Below are 20,064 nucleotides of genomic sequence, written 5' to 3'. Positions count from 1 at the left end.
CAAGTCTTGTAAAGTTGAGTTCTCATGAGACTTGATCTGGGCTGAGGGGATTAGCAGAAATCTGTTCTATCCAGGAATCCCAATTATTTCTCTGAGACTAGCCAGGTATCTTGATAGGAAGAAGCCAGCTTCCAAAGCATTTGGACAGATACAACATGAAGTCTATACAGGTTGATCATGGCCCTCCCTCCCCTGCCACTATGGGGTGTGGGCAGACAGGCTCACACATGGGCCAGAACAAGTGCACACTCAGGGATGTGCCCCCCATGCTCAACTTTCTGGGAGCCACGTCGCCATCACGGAACAGAAGCTCTATGTGAATGGATTTCCAGAGAGTAGAGCATGCCCTCCTTCCACGATACCCTCACCATATCTATGAGTGCAAGTTCACTGAGTCTACAACTGAACTGTGGAAACACCCAATATGAGCTTCCCTTTTTTGGGTCCCGGGTTTTGATCAGTGTTTTGCCCAGATGGAAAATTTCTTTAAAGGGCTATAAAAGAGGAGGATAAGATAAATATGTGTGATATCTTTGTAGCTGCAACCTGAGAAGCCTATGTTAGCCTCAGGACAACAAGGAAGGAAGCTCGTGAGGACGAAGAGTGGAGACATGAATCAAAGAAACTAGAAAGTAAGGCAGAGGAGGGGAAGTGTGGAGGGGGTGCCTCTGGGACAAGGGCCGAGAAAGTGAGTCAAGTGGAATCAGGGAGTGACTAATCTCAGTGAGGCCAAGGCCAGCTGAGAGCTGAAAAATAGAAACCTTGTTTTAAAAAGAAAAGAAAAAAAAGGCGACAGGAGACTTTCATGGGTAAAAGTGAGCTAGCCATTTAGTTTAAGCCACCAGCTAAAAGGAAATAACAAATCATAGAACTTACCCTATTTTTTCTCCTTAACTGAAGAACAAATACCATCAACAATATTAATTACAGAGAGCAAGAACATAATAATCCCTAAAACAAGAGAGAGAGGTCTCTCCTCCCCTCCCCTCCTTCTGACTTCATTGGCTTGAGATAGAGCCAAGTGCAGGTATTTTTTAAAAGCTCCCCAAGACCCAAGGTTATTTTAATATGCTGTCAAGGTTGAAAGCCACTGATAAATTGTTGCTTAGTTCATCAAGCTTAAAATTACTTGAATCCTAATTCTACTAACTCTGTCCAGGCAGTTTACCTGAAAAGGCTGAAGCCCCTTACATCAATAAGGATGAAATAAAATCAGTTTGGGCATGCTAAGAATCAACAGCAGCAGGTCATCTCCTTGTCCTGCAGCAAGAAGTCCTGAGCTAAACGCTCTGGAGTGAACGTCCTATAGGGGTGGATGCCTGGTGGGGATGCCTGCATCAGGGTATCCCTTTCGCTTGCCCTGTCCAGTTTTAACTTCATGTCACAAAGTCAAACCAGTCGTCTGAGAGGGACAACACCTGGTCGCATCACACCCTGTGTCTGAGTCTGAGGTGTCACTGAACTGTCTGCACGCTGTCCCATTAACCACTGTAGTCACCCCCTCCTTTAGTACGTTCGTAGGAAGAAACACTATGTGTGTCAGATGTGGTACCTGCTGTGGGTACCGCATCCCTTCAGACTCGGAGCCTCAGGGTCAGTGCAGTCCAGTGGAAATGTCATGGGAGCCAAGGATGCAATTTTAAATTTTCTGGTAGCCACATTTAAAAGGGGGATAAAAAAAGAAGCAAAATTAATTTTAGTAATATATTTTATTTAACTCAATATACCCAAACTATTATCATGTAATTGAGTTTAAAAATTATTCAGGTAATTTATTCTTTTTCTCATGCAAAAGCCTCAAAATCCAGAGTGTATTTTACCCTTACAGCACATCCACACTGGAACTGGCCACACTTCAAGGGCTCAGTAGCCACCGCAGGTTTGTGACTACCGTGTTGGACAGTGCAGTTCTAAATGCTAAGTGGTAAAGCCCAACTTGTCTACTCATTTGCTTAAAAGCTCCCTTTAGTTCAGAAGAGCTAAAATTGTATTATTACAGCTGTGCAATTGCTAACAGCCTTGTTAGAAACTGCTAATATAATCTGAGCTCTTGCTTGGTATACTAACAAATGTGTAGTCCATTTAATAGGGAGATGCTATTAAGATGCTAATTTTGTAGATGAAGGAACTAAGGCCACGAGAAGTAATAAGCTCCAGGTACCCAGCTAGGAAATGGTAGATTTGAACCCAGGCAGTCTGACTTCAAAGCCCAAGCTCTTAGGCAGTGTGCCTCACTTCACAACTAACCTTTCCACTAAACATTGATTAAATTTCCCTTCTACTTTCTCCAATCTTTCTCTGCCTTCCTTAGATTCATTCCTCTCTCCCTCTATCTTTCCATCTTTCTCTATCTTTTTCCATTTTCATACATATATATATATATATGTATATATATATATATTGCAAGTATTTATACATGTACATTCCCCCTTGATTTCATTTCCTTTTCCCCTACATTTCTCCTTTTAGCTCCAAACACTGGTTATAATAATATGAAACAAAAATACATACTTCATTATTCATAGTCTTTGACAGAGCAAATTTTGCATTGCCTGTGTGTAAGCTTAAAAAGCTAATGCAAGAAGAATCCCAAATGGCAAGATACATATGAAAATATACTTCTCAAAATTTATCAGGGAGAAGCAAATGAAAGCAACATTAACCTACCATTTCACACCCATCAAATTGGTGAAAATTCTAAAGTATGACAATCCCAAGAGTTAGTAAGGGTAGGGAGTAATATTAACACTTATATTGGGGCGCCTGGGTGGCTCCGTCGGTTAAGCGTCTGAATTCGGCTCAGGTCATGATCTCGCGGTTTGTGAGTTCGAGCCCTGCGTCGGGCTCTGGGCTGACAGCTCAGAGCCTGGAGCCTGCTCCAGATTCTGTGTCCCCCTCTCTCTCCGCCCCACCCCTTCTCGTGCTCTGTCTCTCTCTGTCTCTCAATAATAAATGTTAAAAAAAAAAAAAAAGATTTACATACAGCTGGTGGGAGTATGAACTGGTACAACCACCTCTGGGAAGCAATTTGCTGCTACCCAGTAAAACTGACATTGCATGTGCCCTCCTACCCAGCGACCCATCCCAAACATATACCCTGGACAAACTTTCACACATGTGGAAAAATGTTTACCGCAGCATGTTTGTAACAGCAAGAAACTGAAATCCTAAATGCTGGTCAAAAGGAAAATGGATAAATACATTGTGGTATATGTGTACAATGGAATGTCATACTGTCATGGAAATGAACAGACTGAAGTTTTTGATGTATATATATATATATATATATATATATATATATATATATATACAGATGCACTTCAGACACATAGCGTGAATGAACAAATGAAGTTACCAATAATACCTATTACATAATGTCAGTTATATAAAGTTTTTAAATTTACAAAAACAATTCTACATGATGTTTGTGGATGCATGCATAGGTGTGAAACAAAAGTAACAAATATGGCTAAAGAAAACAAACAGCAATTCTAGATAGTGGTTGCTTCTAGGAAGGGATGGTAGAGAAAAAAGGATGAAGTATGCCAAATGGGCTGGAAATGTGTCTTCAATATTTTCTTTAGAAAACAGATATGATACAAACATGGAAAACGTCAGGATATCTTAAAGCTTGGTGTACATGGGTATTACTTATATTTTTCTCCATATTTTCTGTATGTTTGAAATATTTACTATTAAACATTTCTAAGAAAGCAGTGCATTTGGAGTTTTATGTTTCTTAATAAAAATAGGGAAGTTTGGGACACTTGGGTGGTTCAGACTCTTGATTTTGGCTCAGGTCATGATCTTGCGGTTTGTGAGCTTACGCCCCAAGTCAGGCTCCATGCTGATTGTGCAGAGCCTGCTTGGGTCTCTCTCTCTCTCTCTCTCTCTCTCTCTCTCTCTCTCTCTGCCCCTCCCCAGCTCGTGCTCTCTCTCGCTCTCTTTTTAAAAAAATAAGTAAGCTTAAAAAAATGGGGAGGATTATGATGCTTTTTCTTATGCTATTTTTTCTTGGTCAGTGGCCCTTCTCACGGATAAAAAAAAAAAAATGACATTTTCATATAAAGTGGCCCGGGCACAGTCTTTTCCAGGATTTTCCGAAGGCTCACTCCAGGTATATAATTGATTAGGAACCACAACTGCTGTTGGATTTGTAGATAACCTCAGTGGCACAGTCCAATTTGAAAAGACATTTTCAAGTTAACAATGTGTTCTCATGCTCTCTTCCCTCCTCAATCACTGTAGCTGATCCCACAGATAGATCCCCAGCTGTAGAACAGAAGCAAGGTCAGCACACCCAGAAAAAGTGGGACCATAGAAGTTCATGACTACCCAGAGGTGAGAGAGCTCGAGAATCTCAGGGAATCTTTTGCTGTCTTCCCAAATTTTATCACCACATTTTGAATCTAAAAATCTCACCCCAGTAGCTCCTCACCAGGCAGATCACCAGGATACCAACGAGGGGCAGAGGGCACGTGCACGGTACCTGTGTTCACCAGCTTTTGCCATGGCATGTCCAAATCTTACCTTCAGTCTCCCTCTGTGTTCTGCCTCCCCCTTTTTCCTCCCTCTCTCTCCCTTTCTCTCTTCTCCCTTTCTCTCTCTCTCTTACCCACAACCTATTTCTGTCTTTGTGTAAGTGTATTAGGATGCTCTATAATATGTTTCTAAAGGAAATAACTATGGGCTAATGTTAAGACTAATCTTCAAGAATGTGTTAAAAAAAGGTTAGCCAAAAAAGTAATATACAGGAAACAATCCTGGTGTTAGACAGAGAAGAGTTGGTTAAATAAATTAGTATATAGCCATACGCGGTGGCTGTGGCGCTTTATAAGAATTCTTAATAATGTGGAGAGATGTTCACAAACCATTGTCATGTGGAAAAAGTATCAAAATATTATATGAGCCTGCTTTTGTAAAAATATTGAACAGTCTAGAAGGATAAACCACAAAAGACCTGAGATCACTTTCTGACACATGGTAAGCACTACATAATTGCTTGTTAACTATTATCAGAGCAGAATCAGGGACTAAGGAATAGAAACTGGGGGCATCTGTCTTTGGCACGATGTGCCAATTTAGGTCCAAGCCCAGGGCAGTCCTAAATTAACAGTTGCTAATTGAAGGAAGCTTTCTGGTTAAAAGAGAGATTCCTCAATGTCTCCTTCACTGAGCTAGTTTATACAGCAGCTATGAAAATCTGCCTAACATAATGAAAATCAGCAGACCTATTTTACTTCATGGTTTCATCATACAAATAATGCATTCTTCTTTAAAAGATGAATTGGTTTTTTTTAATGTTTTTATTTATTTTTGAGACAGAGAGAGACAGAGCATGAGCAGCACAGGGGCAGAGAGAGGGGGAGACACAGAATCAGAAGCAGGCTCCAGGATCTGGGCTGTCAGCACAGAGCCCAATGCGGGGCTCAAACTCACGGACTGTGAGATCATGACCTGAGCTGAAGTCGGACATTGAACCGACTGAGCCACCCAGGTGTCCCTAAAACATGAATTATTAAAGATTTGAGTAAAGGCCTCTGGAGAATCATTCTCAATGCTGGACTCTCCCCACTTACTGAAGGAAAAAAAAAAAATCACTGCCCTGAGCCTGGTATATAAGCCTCCAGTTTCTTTTACCCCTACGCAGGCCAATATGTGTACCAAGGAAAACTGAGAGAATTAAGCTGAGTGGTCAGTACAATATTCTTTTTTGCATATTTAAATTTTTTTTTTTCAACGTTTTTTATTTATTTTTGGGACAGAGAGAGACAGAGCATGAACGGGGGAGGGGCAGAGAGAGAGGGAGACACAGAATCGGAAACAGGCTCCAGGCTCCGAGCCATCGGCCCAGAGCCTGACGCGGGGCTCGAACTCACGGACCGCGAGATCGTGACCTGGCTGAAGTCGGAGGCCCAACCGACTGCGCCACCCAGGCGCCCCTCTTTTTTGCATATTTAAAACATTACACAGTAATTTTTAAAAATCTATAGTGTTTTATAAGTATGCTTTTACATAGATTATATCATATTGTAATAACCCTCTGAATATTGTATCCTACTATAATACTCTGAGTTTCTGAATTGTTTCTGAATTGACATTCTGCATTGTTTCACACGATATATTTTTCATACCTATCTCTGTTGATACTTATGATGCCACTTTTTAATTACCACATGTATTCCAACATATAAACAGTACATTTTTTAGACATTCTGTCCATTGATGGGTATTTCAGTTGTTTCCAGCATTTCATTATTCAAAAAATGCTGCTGTGAACACCCATAAAATGATTCCTCCTACAAACGTGCAAGTATTTGTCTAGGATAGATAATTAGAAATGGACTTTCTGTGTCATGGGTCACACACACTTTCGGTTTTAATCCTTAGTCTCAATCCTCCAAAGAGTGCTAACGTGTGAGATTGCCTAGTTCCCCACATCCTCATCAATACTTGATATTATCAGCCAATAAAATATTGCAAATCTGATTGGAAGGAAGCAGTATCACATTTTTCTGTTTTCCTGTTTGATAGTGAGGTTGGGCATCTTCTAATATGTTTGTTTACTGGACATTTGCAATTTATTCTCTGAGAACTGTGTGTTCATATTTTTTGCCTGTTTCCTCTATTTTTCTATGACTGTTTTTTCTTGTTATTTATATTTATACATTTACATTATATTGTTATTACTATTATTATTTATATAGTCTGCAAACTTTCAGTTTTATGTAGTGCTCAATGTGGCTTTTAATATTAACATTCTTTCAAGGAGAAAGATGACCCCGAGCTTGCTGATATCAGAAAACAACCCACACCCGGCGTGTAACAACCAACAAATGCCAACATTGTTTCCTTGCAGCTTTAGCGTCACTTGAGGAATTGAAAAATAATTAGAAATCTAGGAAGTAGCTTCCTTCAGTTTCTATCCCTCCACTTCTCCTCCTCCAGAAGGTTAAACGGGCAGCTGCCAGGAAAATCTCCTCTCCCTGAACAACAAAATTATTATGACAAAAGCAGAGTTATCTGAATGGGGACCAAGCAGTATTTCATCAGTGTCATCCCCTGCCACTGGTTTCCTCATCCTCTTCCGCTGAACACGTCCAAGAGTCTTGTTTACATGTCAGAGGGAGACGTCAGATGGTTTTGAGTTGAATATTTATAACTGATTTTTCTAAAGGAAGCTTCATGTTATTTACCTGCCTGTCAGGCGCCATTGTGCACTGAAGGACACAGAGTCTGCATGTCTAATGATTTAAAGGCAAATGCTTTTTACCCAAGGACATTTTCAACCTTAAACATAAAAAAAAAAAAAAAAAAAAAGGTGCTAGGCTATACTGATTCTTCAGAAACAAAGACCCAACTAAAAGTTGTCAGGCATAAACTCTGATTATAAATTAAGTATGTTTTCATCATATCCCTATTACTGCTTGATTTTTTTTTTTTTTTATGGAGATCAAGAGTAAAGGAAACTAAGTATCTTTCCCAGAGGCAATATTCCTGTTCTCTCAGCCTTGTCATCTAGGAAGAAGTAAAACAAAGGAAAAAGGTAGACTAAGTGACTGAAAAACCTTACAGGCCCAGAAAGGATAATTGATTCTTAAGTCTGGTTTATCCAAAGTTTGACTTTTAATTGTAGAAATAAATACATACGAAAGATCATATGAAATATGACTTCAATGTAATGAGATCAGCTTGCTATTGATTTTGCTTTTAAGCAAACAGACCAAATGTTATTACAGCCCAGGAGCACTGTCCTTCAAAGCAATAACCTTGGAAGAGTGTATGATAATTCAGTGTATGTGACAATTGCTTAAAACATTTTTCAGACTCCCTTTGGACCTGCCTTTAGAACCAGTTTGCACACCCACCAGAAAATGGCTCATTACTTTGTAATCACACCACACTGAGGGTGCCTGGTTTAATCACCCCTCTTTCACCAGAACAAACAAACACCAATCAAATCCAACCTCAAAGGATGAATAATGAATATTTGTTATGCATAAAAGAATCAAAAGAATGACCTGCCCCTGGCACTGGTGGCAATTTGCATTGACCGTGGTAATCACATTTTGACAAATCACAGGAAATGATTTTACAAGAATACACTTGTTTGGTGGCCTATGTCTAATAAACATATCATTTTTAGTTAGCAGTTGCACCTCACTAACACTCCCACGTTAGCAGGTGGGTACCTCCAGTTTTCTTCCTTCAGCCCAGGACCTGAACCTCGAGCATCCCAGTTTCTCTACAGGGAATTGTGACAGTGCTCGGTTTCCTGTGTGCTCTGCTTCCTCTAGCTCAACCCCAATCTCTTACCTCTTAGCCACGGATCCACTGATTGGTTCACGCTGATCTCATTCATGCATCTCCAGCAAATGATTTAGCATGCTCTTCACCTTCTCTTTGCCTTAAATCCTGACTCGGCTAGTTCCCAAACAGAAGCCAGAGGCCAGACTGGGGGTGGGGTGGGGAGAATAAAGCCAGAATCTGAACTGGCAGTTATAAGAAGAGGAAAGTTTCAAGGCCTGAATTCCTCCCTTTCTACTCAGAGGCATTCAGGGTTCCATCCGCCTGGCTAATAGGAGATAATGTCAGTGGGAATTTAGTGGGCTTGGGTTACACTACGCTCTGTAAGTTAATACAACAATGGAGTACACAGCTGTAATGGGCTATTCTGGCAAGGCCAAATCATTTGTCCAACATGGGAATCATTAGCACCTCATCCATTATTAAACTGGAAAGCAGTTTGGTTGGATTCCCTAAAGGGTCAGCTGCCAGATGTAAACTCAGAAATAAAATCATCGTGCTCTTACAAGGATATTTCTTTAGGAATTTAATATACAAATTGAATAAAGGACCTTTCAAGGAAATTAAAGCCATGTGAATTCCAAGAGTTTGTCTAAGCTTCCACAGTTGAGTAAAATTTCGAAAGAACTTTCCCAATGCTCTCCTGTACCCTACGTCTTCCTAATTGGATATGAGGAGGAGGAAAAATTCCATTGCATGTGCCATCCAAAATTATACCAGAGACTAAACAGGTGTGCAGATCAGGATCTATGGAAAAATTTCTCCAGGCTCTACTAGATGAGCCCCATGTAAGTGAGGTTGATGGACCCCATCCCACGTGAAGGTGATACGAAACCAAGTTTCTCAGTCACCAGCCCACAGATGCCCGAGGAACATAGAGGGGTCAACTTCATGCTGCAGAATTAAAATCTTCCTTCAGATGTAGAAAAACAAACAAACAAAAAACCAAAGTTGGGGGTCTAAGACAAAGTTTTGAATTTGCACCTTCATGAACTAAACATTCCTCTGAGACACTGAGATGTCTCTTAATACAACACTTGGTTGGTTGGGACCCCTTAGCTGTCGTGCCACAAAATTCTTATTTTACACCCCCGCTGGTTTTCCTACAATTTTCCATGGCCCAAGTTTCTACAGCTATAGGGCAACCAGCCAGGTATGTACTGGCTCTCAGCCATAGTGTGTGTCACACCAAACAATACATGTTTGTTTGGAACACAGCCCTGGAACATCTTTAAAACTGTCAGAAGGAAGGCCTGTTCTTTATTTTTTATTTTTTTTTTCAGTAAATATAACCTTTAATCCAGCAGAAAAAAAAAATCAGTCTATCAAACGGAAAGTGAAAAAAAGGAGGAAACAATGTACATTAAACATAAAATAAGAAATGACTTGCAAAAATAAATCTCAATATATTAGCAGTTAGGCCTGTTCTTTAAAGCACAAGGAATGTCACACAGAATCTAACCTAAGCTCCGTGCAATTGTCAGGAGCACAGAGCACACACACGTCGTAAGGCACTGAATACTTGCTTCCTGGGAAAATCCACCTCAAGAACACGAACACAACAAAAGTAAGGGCAATGTGAACCTTCCTGGTGTATCACAGCACAATTCTTGTTAGTTTCTTCTACAGTGTTCCCCATGTCTGTTTGAATACATGCATTAGCTCCTACCTTTGCATAGCGTACTTTGGATTTCTACAGTTTCCCTTTACTATTGCAAACAAAGGCAAAATCTTAATATAGGCCTTTTGCATAGTCTGCGGGCAGAGGTATTTCTTCCAGATTTTAATCTTCCCAAACAAAAAGGAGGAGGGGAAAAAGGCAGCCGATCTGCAATCCACACCAAGACACGTGCATGTACTCAGATTCATTCTAGGGATTTGTCTAGCAAATACTCAAGGGAGAAAGCACATATTGGTTTTGGAAACCAGTTTGGTGAGATGTACCAAGCATACAGGTTTTCAAAAATGAAAACATTGGTATTTCTAGATCCAATGAGATCTTTAAAATACATAAAATATAAAATATAAAGAGAATAATAGCCCCCAAACCAGGTTTCCCATGTTTGCTTCCGTTTTTTTTTTTTAATTTTTTTCCTAACGTTTTTATTTATTTTTGAGACAGAGAGAGACAGAGCATGAATGGGGGAGGGGCAGAGAGAGAGGGAGACACAGAATCGGAAGCAGGCTCCAGGCTCTGAGCCATCAGCCCAGAGCCCGACGCAGGGCTCGAACTCACAGACTGTGAGATCATGACCTGAGCCGAAGTCGGATGCTTAACCGACTGACCCACCCAAGCGCCCCTCCAATTTTTTTTAAACAAAATATTTTACAGAGTTGTAGTCTCTTCTTTACCCTTCCCTGAAAATATCTCTCACTCAACCAGCCTCTTCAGAGGTAACCACCATCTGGAAATTGGTATATTTCCTTTCCTTCCATTTTTTATTACATAGTCAGTCATGTATCCATAAACAAAACATAGTATTATTTTGCCACACAATTTAAATGTATGTAAATACACAGATACATTTGTGTTTTTCATGCAGGCTTTAAGGAGTTAGTTTTGTTTGTTCATTTTTTTAATGACAAAAAAATGAAAAGATATCCAAATCTACTGAATTCATCTATAATACTGGGCCTGATTAGTCAAATCAGACTTTCAAAGTAATAAAATGTTTTAATGGCTACACCATTTTTCATATAAGAATAACTTCTTGCATTGTTGTTTGTTTTGTTTTGTTTTGTTTTTTTGTTTTTGTCTACTGATAAAATCACTGATCAAATAAACTTCCATGAGCACAATAAAGAAATTTCGTTTGGGTTCACTGTCATAGTCAATCTAGTGAGTTGGTCATTTAAATTTTTATCTGCAATTGACTTTTAAGTAGATCTGGTATTTACCTGACAGAATCAGGAGTTCAATGATCTCTGCATCTCCCAGAAACGCAGCCACATGAAGCGGGGTTCGCTTCTCAGAATCCTGAAACAGCGGCAAAGATAAACAAGTCAGTGGAGGCCGGAGGTGCCTTTTGTAGACACAGTCAGACATGTCACTTACTCTGAGGTTAATGTTTGTGGGGAGAATGAAGGCCAAAACCTACTCAGGTGAGCTCTGGTTCCACATTTCTCTCAGCGTCTCCCGCAGTCACACATACAAAAGATCCCGTTCTGGGTCTGTGTGTTGCATTTGTGTCCCTGCTCCTTTTATTGGAGCCCAGCTCAGGTCAGGGATGGACTATCGTGCAACGGATGATGACATTCAATTTATTTTCAGACCTTCGTTATGGCAAAAGAGAAAAAATTCAAACCCTTCTACCTACTGTAATAGCAGTGTTCAAAGCATACAACGATTTCTTTCCAAGTGAACATAGAATTGTTCACAAGGACATTAAATATAAGTACAGTCACTTTCTCCTTTCCATCTCTATTAACTGTTGCCTGGTTCACTGCCCATTCATGTAACACATAATGAGTGCCTACTGTGTGGCAGGAACCAGATTTTGGGTTCAGTCCCTGTCCTTGTGAAATTTACATTCAAATGGGGAGGCTGCCAATAGTCCTGGAAACCAGTTACAAGACAACACTTCAGATGGTGATAAAGGCTGTAACAAAACTAAAACAGGGTAATGGGATCCCGTGACTGGCGTGATGGGAACAAGATTCCTCAGAATGATGGAATAAGGCCTTTCTGAAAATATTGACATTGAAGCCGAGAGCTGAGGTAGATACCATTATCTCTACTTTACGGATGAGAAAACTGTGGCTCAAATAAATTAAGAAATTTCCTCCAGACCCCACAGGTATATAGCAGAGCCAAGACTGGACTTTTGCCTGTCAGACTCCATTCTAAGTCCATGGCAAAGCATTTAACATATTGTGTTGTTAAGATGATAAAATGCAGCGGAAAAAAATATTGCTTCTCCATCTGTAAACTGGAGGATGTGATGAGAGAATTCAAGACAATGTAAGTAAATAGAGCCCTAGGCAGGCACGAAGCTTGGCCTGTGCATGCCATGAGTTCCAGGCAAAGCTGTCTTCGTCATGAGCATAGATGGTTGTGTGATATCTCCCCTCCAAGACCAAGAATTCCACAAGGTAAAGAACTTGCTCCCTTTATCCCCACAGTAGCGGCCAACTAGACGCTCAGCGTAAATTGGCCAAATTGAGCCAGTCTACGAGCGTTGCATCTTCTACAAACTTCCGTTGATTGCTCCATGACAGTAATCAAAGTTTGTATGCTGTGTATTGGAGGTTTCCCCTAAAACCAGCATGCATTTTAGTTTCAAGATTTGTGAAGTTGCTGTTGGTTTTAATCATCGTTCCTATTATCACTTGATGATACAACCTACCCAACCACCCTTGGATTTGCCCAAGGACACGATTCTGTTTTCTGACAATTCAGGCCCTCTGCTCCTTCTCAGTCTCTTTCAGACTACTGCTTTTAGGCATTTTGTGACTCACTAATATCTAAAACAGATGGCAGGCAGGGGACATGACAAGAACTGATGTTCAAACCAGTCTATATGTTAGGAGGTTTGGGAAATAGGTTTTATGAAGGGTTGGACTAACTCTTAAGTGGGTAAAAAGAGGGGTCTGAATTACCTGGGAATTTATGTTTCCTATGTATGTTGCAGGCAATTATTACTGATAAGTGGAAATAGGACAGTCATGAAACTATTCCATATAAAGTAAGGGTATGCTGTAGAAAATTCAGAAAGCTATATAACCATGGTTAACCCTCTCATAGTTATACCATCCTTTCCATGAAAATAGAGATTCAGTATTTGAAACCTGAAAAATATCTCAAGTGTATTAATTTGTGCAAAGAGCTACACTAAGAACTGAGACTAGACTTTCACAAATGCTTTCCATTTCTTTTTCTTCTACTGTTATCTCTACAAGCATTTTCCATCTTAGCCTCACCTCTTTGAATCCCTGCTGTGACTATAAAACATTTTTCTTGAGTCTTGTGACAAAAGTTACATAATTATATGTTCTTCTGTGAACTGAACGGGTTCCAGGGTTTGGTTCAACAAATTAAACCTTACCTAAGTGACTTAAACAAGGACTAACCCGGTCTAAACTATGACTTCATTTGACCTGAAGCAAAGTCAATGCTCTGTGTGAAAGCTTGGCCTCAAATAAAAAATCAAGAAAACCCCAATATCTAAAACTGTTTGGCCTGTCATTATAAGACTGGCTTTGCTGATTCTGTGGCCCCTTTTATGACATGGCTTGTTCAAACTGAAGTTTTTAGAATATAAAATGGATGTGTTACATGAGATCATATTGTAAAAATGCTGGATTGCAAATACCAGTGTTCCTGTTGAAATGTATTTAAAGGTTTCCTGTAGCTTCCAGAACAATTATACCAATTGATACTCTCCTTCAGTGACATGCCACAGACAGGTAACTGCAGAGAAGACCTGTATTCTGGCAGCAGGTCTTTGGTTCTCTAAAGCATCAGAACTAGATAAACAATTTCATGTGCTATTAAGATCTTAACTAAAATAACAAATCATGTCCACTATTGACCAAGGGTCACCAACACCAGCTCTCTGGCAGGAACCTGAATGATATACAGGGTCCTGAGCTGAGAGGTAAATAAGAGAGCCACAGTACTCACCAAACTCAATCAGGTAAAATCAGCTCAGAGGCTGCAGCTCATCCTCTGCCTAAGTATAAGGCCGCTCTACTTTGCCACAAGCTAGACAAATGGACAAGAAGATGTGATGGTAGGAGAAGGAAGGAAAAGGGTCTGGGGAAAACAGCAGACTAGCAATAATACTAAAAAAACATGTTCTAGGCCAATGACACTCCTAGAGTATCTAGAAACAAAACCTAATTACAGAGTGCTTTAATTTTTTTTTTTTTTTTTCAAAATGCCTTTTAATCTATTCTACTACTTGAATCTCATAACATCCCTATCGGGGAGACATGCCTTTCAGAATCATGTTGTTAAGTCTTATTATTGTCATTTGAAAGCTATGATGTTTTAGATTGAAAAGCTAGGGACTCTGAGCATTCTGTATGACTTGCCCAACACTTGGGGATGGGAGATGAGGTGAAGAATTAGAACTGACCCTCACAGAGAGAGACACCCTTGCAGTGGTCTTGAAGAAAGATTCTTGAAATAAATTGATGTTGAAAAAAGGCCAAACATTCTCACAGGTAGATGGAAGAGCAATGCCTTGGCCTAGACTCTTGGTGGGGGAATAAAAGTATCTCCACTGAGCATTCCCACAATTTACCCTGATGTGGTTTGGAGTTTTGAATTCACAATACTTGCGTATTCCAGGAAATTTCAAGCTGAAAAACAGGCATAAAATTGGTTCTAGGCTTAGGACATCCTTAGGGTGACAAGAAGAAGAAACAAGACCTCTCTGGAGGGATGTGTCCTCAATAAAAGCAACAACGGACACCCACAGTTAAGCCACCACCGAAGATGAGCTCACAAGCCTAAGCCACAAGACCCATGTGGAAGCAATTACATATAACCAAGAATCAGCAGGCACAACAACCAGAGAGAACTTGAGATAACAGAAGAATCAGATAAACATATGAATAGTGTTTAAAATCATTTAAAATGTAAAAGGCAAGGCCCAAGAAGAAAAAAAAAACATTATTTTTTTTTTAATGAACAAAATTTGGGGGAGAAGTGTGCAGGAAGAGTTTCAGGAAGTAGTATAAACACATGATGCTGCCAATCATCTAAAGCTCTGGATTAAGACCGATGAAAACAAGAAGAGTAAACAAGAAGGAAAGGAGAAGAAAAAATAAGGACAGTGACTTTGGGGTATGTTTTACAATCATTTTTCAGCCATATTTTCTAGACATAGACCTTTAGTTGAGAAGTTATTATACCCCAGATATTGTGGTGGATATTAAGAATGCAAATGAAAAACATCCAGGCCTTGCCCTAAAGAAACTTACAACCCAGTTACCAGTTTCCGAATCTAGGACATTAGAATAAAAATAAGAAGCAAGTGGCAATTAGTGACACTTGTGATGTTCAATGATTTGTGAAAATTACCATAAGTGATGAGAGTAATGTCTTAGTGAATACTGCCCTGAAACCCACCCCATTCTGAACTGCCCTGGGCAGCAAATCTAAACTGACAAGAGAAAAATCACTTCTGAATTGGGAAATAAGCACATTTTGCCCGGGGCTCTCTAGAAACCGTACTGGCTCCAGTTTACCTAGGAACTTCAGAAACCCAGGGAGAGACTTTCACTTTAGCCACAGAGCCCAGCCTATATCTTACAGGGCTGACTTAGGGATCTTTTCTGGATCAAAGTTAGAATCGAGGACCAGGTCAGGACCAGAGAGGAACGTTCAGATATAGTGGCTGAGCTAAGTGTTCTGCTTCATTTGCATTCACTGACACCTGGTCCTCAAGTGGATGTTCCACAATGACCAAGAGTTGATGGATGATCATGGTGGTCTTTCCAACACTAATCATACAAAAGGAGAAAATAATGCAAAAGCAACCACAGTAAATTCAACACACATTGGAAATGACTCATCGGTGACTTATCCACACTGACAGCACAGAGCCCGATATGGGGCTCAAACTCACGAACAGTGAGCTTGCAACCTGAGCCAAAGTTGGACACTTAACTGACTGAGCCACCCAGGTGCCCCACATCAGTGTATTTTTTAAAAGATTGTTCAAGTATCACACAAAAAAGACCTTTTCCCATTAACCAGTAGCTCCGATTCCAAATAGCCCTTTGAAAACAGATTCGTAGCCATGAAAAGACGGTTTCTCCAGAAGGAAGGAAGGTAAACCCTTCCTTTCTATGAATAGCCAGAGACACACACAGCCAGCTGGCGTCTGAGCTAAATTTGCAGTATGTCATAGAGAGATCAGGCAGAGGAAGTTTCTGTCGTCTGTTTACCAAAGAGGCAGATGAAAGAAAATAGGGAACTTGAAGTATATACACATAAAGTGAGTTTGACATGGGCAGAGAAGCCATTGTGGCAGCCAAAAATACGGTGTAGGCAGGCAGACTGAGGGGGCACCCCAAGCCTCTGCTCTGAAGATTAAGAATTGTTTATTATATGCTTTAGAAATTCTAGGCTAGAAGTGCATGATCTAATCTTCATTATAAGTATCTATCATACACTAAAACAAATATCCCTCCCTACATATAAATATCTTACGTACCAAGACAGGCGGATGGACCAGTATTAAGAAAAGAAGCCCTGCAAAGCCTTGCTGTCATGAAACACAGCAGTTGAGTTTCGATTGTCAATCCAAACTCCCATGAATAGCAAAGAAGCAAGGAAATAACGGACAACTTAGGCCCAATAAGTTTAATGCAATATTGAACAGAGATCGCTAGAAGGAAGGAGATGTCTAAAAAAAAACTCTGAACACAAAACAGTTACCTTGGAGATACTTCAAATCATGTGAAGAAAAGAGCTCAAGACATGTTATGTTATAGGTTGACATCAAACAAGACGCAAAATGGGAAAGATGGGTCTTAAGGTGAGGAATTAAAAGAAATTTGCAAAGAATTAAAGCAGAGAAACAAACGTCATGTTTCTTTTTAAAATTTTCATGTTTACTTTCAAGTTTTAACATCTCACAAATACGAGAGGTACAGAAAATAACAGATTTGTATGTTGCCACCAGCAAAATCAAACATGTTGACATTTTTCTATATCTGCCTCAGAACTCTGTTTTAAAAAATAGCTTTAGGGGTAAAGTGCCAGGAGTATTGTGACTTGCAATGGTTTTGAAAATAACTTGAAGTGTGTGGCAGGGAGGAAAGAGAGAAAGAGAGAAAGAGGAGGTCGGGGGAAGAGACTGTTTTGAATTCTTCGCTATCACAAATGGCGTTGCAATGCACATCTTTGTGCATGTCCCTCTGCACATACGGGTGAAAATTTCCCTACAGCAGATACCAAGAAAAAGAAGTGCTGGATCTCAGTGTTTATACATTCTCAACTTTATTAGGTATTTTCCATAGCTTTCAAAAGTAGTTTTACAATTTATACTCTCTAGCCATCAATTTGCTCCTTTCTCCAACATCCTTGCCAATATTTGATGCTACTGACCATATTACTTTTTGCCAATATGATGTGCCTGACACGATATTTCATTGTTGCTTTGATTTACATTTCACTACATACAAGTGAAATTAAGATTTTTTCATATGTTGTTTTCTTTTTAAGTTTTGGCTTCTTCAACTGCATATCGCCTGTACATATCCTTTACTCACTTCTAAGTTCAGTTGTCAGTCTTCTTCTTATGATATGTAGAGTTTTTATGTAGTTCAACTTTCAATGGAAACTCAACTTATGCCTTCAGCTAGACACAGCAGAGATGAATTGATGTCTACCCCAAGTTATCATAGGAGAAAAATTTAGATTGATAGTCAGTATTCATCTATCCTATGGAGCTGGATTTTCCTCAGCTGGAATTTTCTACATCTCAAATGTGACAGCAAATCTCTGCCCCTACATACCTCCAGCATCAAACAACTTTATTTAGTCATCATTCTGTTGGTATTTTAACCCATCCATTTGAATTTAAATGAGTGTATGAGAAACACCAGTACATTTTGTGATATCTAAACATGTTCAAATGACAAGTCCAAACCTGAAAATGATACCCAATTCTTAAAATGAAACAAGAATCATTCAAAAATCACATGAAACGAAGGTAAAATAAGGGAAATAAGAATGCCAAAAGTGTTCTGATTGTATCTGCCTTAGGTAACTAAATATTGGATATTTTTACATTATGCTAATTTTTAAAACTAAGATGCATACTAAATAAAAATTGTATCAGAGATTATATATTTCCTAATTTGATCCTTGAAACACTGTGGTAAGGTACATATTGTCATTCCCATTTTGCAGTAGAAGAGCATGAGATTTTGAGATGATGAGTAATGTGGCCAGAGTCACACAGCTAGTCATGGCAGAACCAGGACTCCGAACCAGATCTGATTCCATTGTTCATGCTCTTGCTGACTCTCTGAATAGTTACCAAGCCTGGGTAAACAAAATGCAAGTTATTTTTCATTACAATTAACACTCTTGACCTAGTACTCTAGACTTGAGGACAAAATTCTCATAAGTAAAAAGTGCAAGCAGGCAAGTAGAATAGAGTTGGAGAATTAACATTACCTGACTTTTAATGCTTATCATAAAGCTACAGTACTCAAGACAATTGAGTACTGGTGCAAAGACGCATATATGCACAACGTACCGGATTTTCAAAAAAGGGAAAATGGCAATTCACTGGTGAAAGGATAGCATTGTCAACAAACAGCATTGACACAATTAGATATTCATATGCAAATAAAATGAACTTTGATCTGTACCTTGCACCCTAGACAAAAATTAAATCAAGATCACAGAACTAAATGTAAAATGTAAAACTATAAAATATCTGAAAGAAACACAAGAGAAATCCCTTGCGACCTTGGGTTGGACACAAATTTCTTAGATGTAACACCAAAGCATAACCCAGAAAAGAACAAACTGATAAACTGTATTCCACCAACATTAGTAACGTCTGCTCTTTGAAATACACCATTAGGTGAATGCAAAGATGAGCCACAGACTGGAAGAAAATATTTTTAAAGCATATCTATTGAATAGAAGATTTCTATCCAGACTATACAAAAACTCAAAATTCACTAACATGAAAGCAAACAATCCATTTAAAAACTAGAGAAAATATCTGAACAGATATTTCACCAAGGAAAGTATACAGATAGCAAATAAGCATATGAAATGAAGCTCAATATCATTAACCATTAGGGAAATGTAAATCAAAATTATATACTCATTAAATTGGCTAACATTAAAAGGACTGGTGATATCAGGTGTTGAGGATGTGGAGAAACCGGAACATGCGGACATGCTGGTAGGAACATAAACTGGTACAACCACTTGAGAAAACAGTTTGACAATTTTTTAAAAAGTCAAACACAGATGTGCTTTACGATCCGGAATCCTAGGAATTTGCCCTAGAGAAGTGAAAGTATATGTCCATACAAGGATTTGCACATAAACGTTCACAAGTTTTATGTGTAATAGCCAAAAACTGGAAACAATCCAAAATCTCCATCAGCAGATGAACGGTGTTATTTCCACACAATGGAACACTATTCAGTAATTAAAAGGAATGAACTATTGCTGTATGTCATAACATGGATGAATCAAAATAATTACGTTGAGTGAAAGAAGCTAGCATAAAAAAGAGTACACACTGTATGAATTCATTTACATAAAATTCTAGGAAATGCAAACTAATGTACAACAATGGAAAGCAGATCAGTGGTTCCCTGAGGTGGCTGGAGCAGAGATTGGAAGGGGCGGGGGTTAAGGATTACCAAGGGGCACAAGGAAGCTTTTGGGAATGATAGATAGGTTCATTATCTCGATTGTGGTAATGGTTTCATGGATATAAATATGTCAAAACTTTGCAAATTGTACACTTTAGGCATGTCTGGTATATCATATGCCAATTATATCTCAATTAAGCTGTTGTGAAAATACACAAGTGGGCAAATAAAACTTTCTGTCGCTTGTGTAACATAAAGAAGGGGATATTTATGAGTTAAAAAAATACACCTAGGCAATAATATAAATTCAGTTCATAGGAGAAAAGAAATAGAATCTGATCAACCAATAATGTATTAATTTTAGAGGCAACTCATGTTATGTCCCACTCATGTAGAGACATAAAAGTGAAGCCCTTGCAAAAGAATAGGGTGTTGGATTTACGTCTATGT

General features: G+C 39.2%; 1 protein-coding gene across 9 annotated transcripts in view; it reads right to left on the bottom strand.

The window, feature by feature from the left end:
* ANKRD44 (ankyrin repeat domain 44) overlaps positions 1-20,064 on the bottom strand; it is a 341,765-nt gene that overhangs the window by 171,473 nt on the left and 150,228 nt on the right. For all 9 annotated transcript variants that reach the window (XM_078451045.2, XM_078451043.2, XM_078451046.2 and 6 more), the window contains exon 3: positions 11,206-11,284. In XM_078451045.2, the coding sequence (XP_078307171.2) occupies positions 11,206-11,284 (79 nt within the window). The remainder of the gene's footprint in view (positions 1-11,205; positions 11,285-20,064) is intronic.

The sequence above is a fragment of the Panthera onca genome, chromosome C1, assembly GCF_046562875.1.
Source record: "Panthera onca isolate mPanOnc1 chromosome C1, mPanOnc1 haplotype 2, whole genome shotgun sequence".
NCBI classification, from domain to species: domain Eukaryota; kingdom Metazoa; phylum Chordata; class Mammalia; order Carnivora; family Felidae; genus Panthera; species Panthera onca.
The sequence above is the reverse complement of the archived record's forward strand: the minus strand, read 5'-3'. Positions and strand labels throughout refer to the sequence as shown.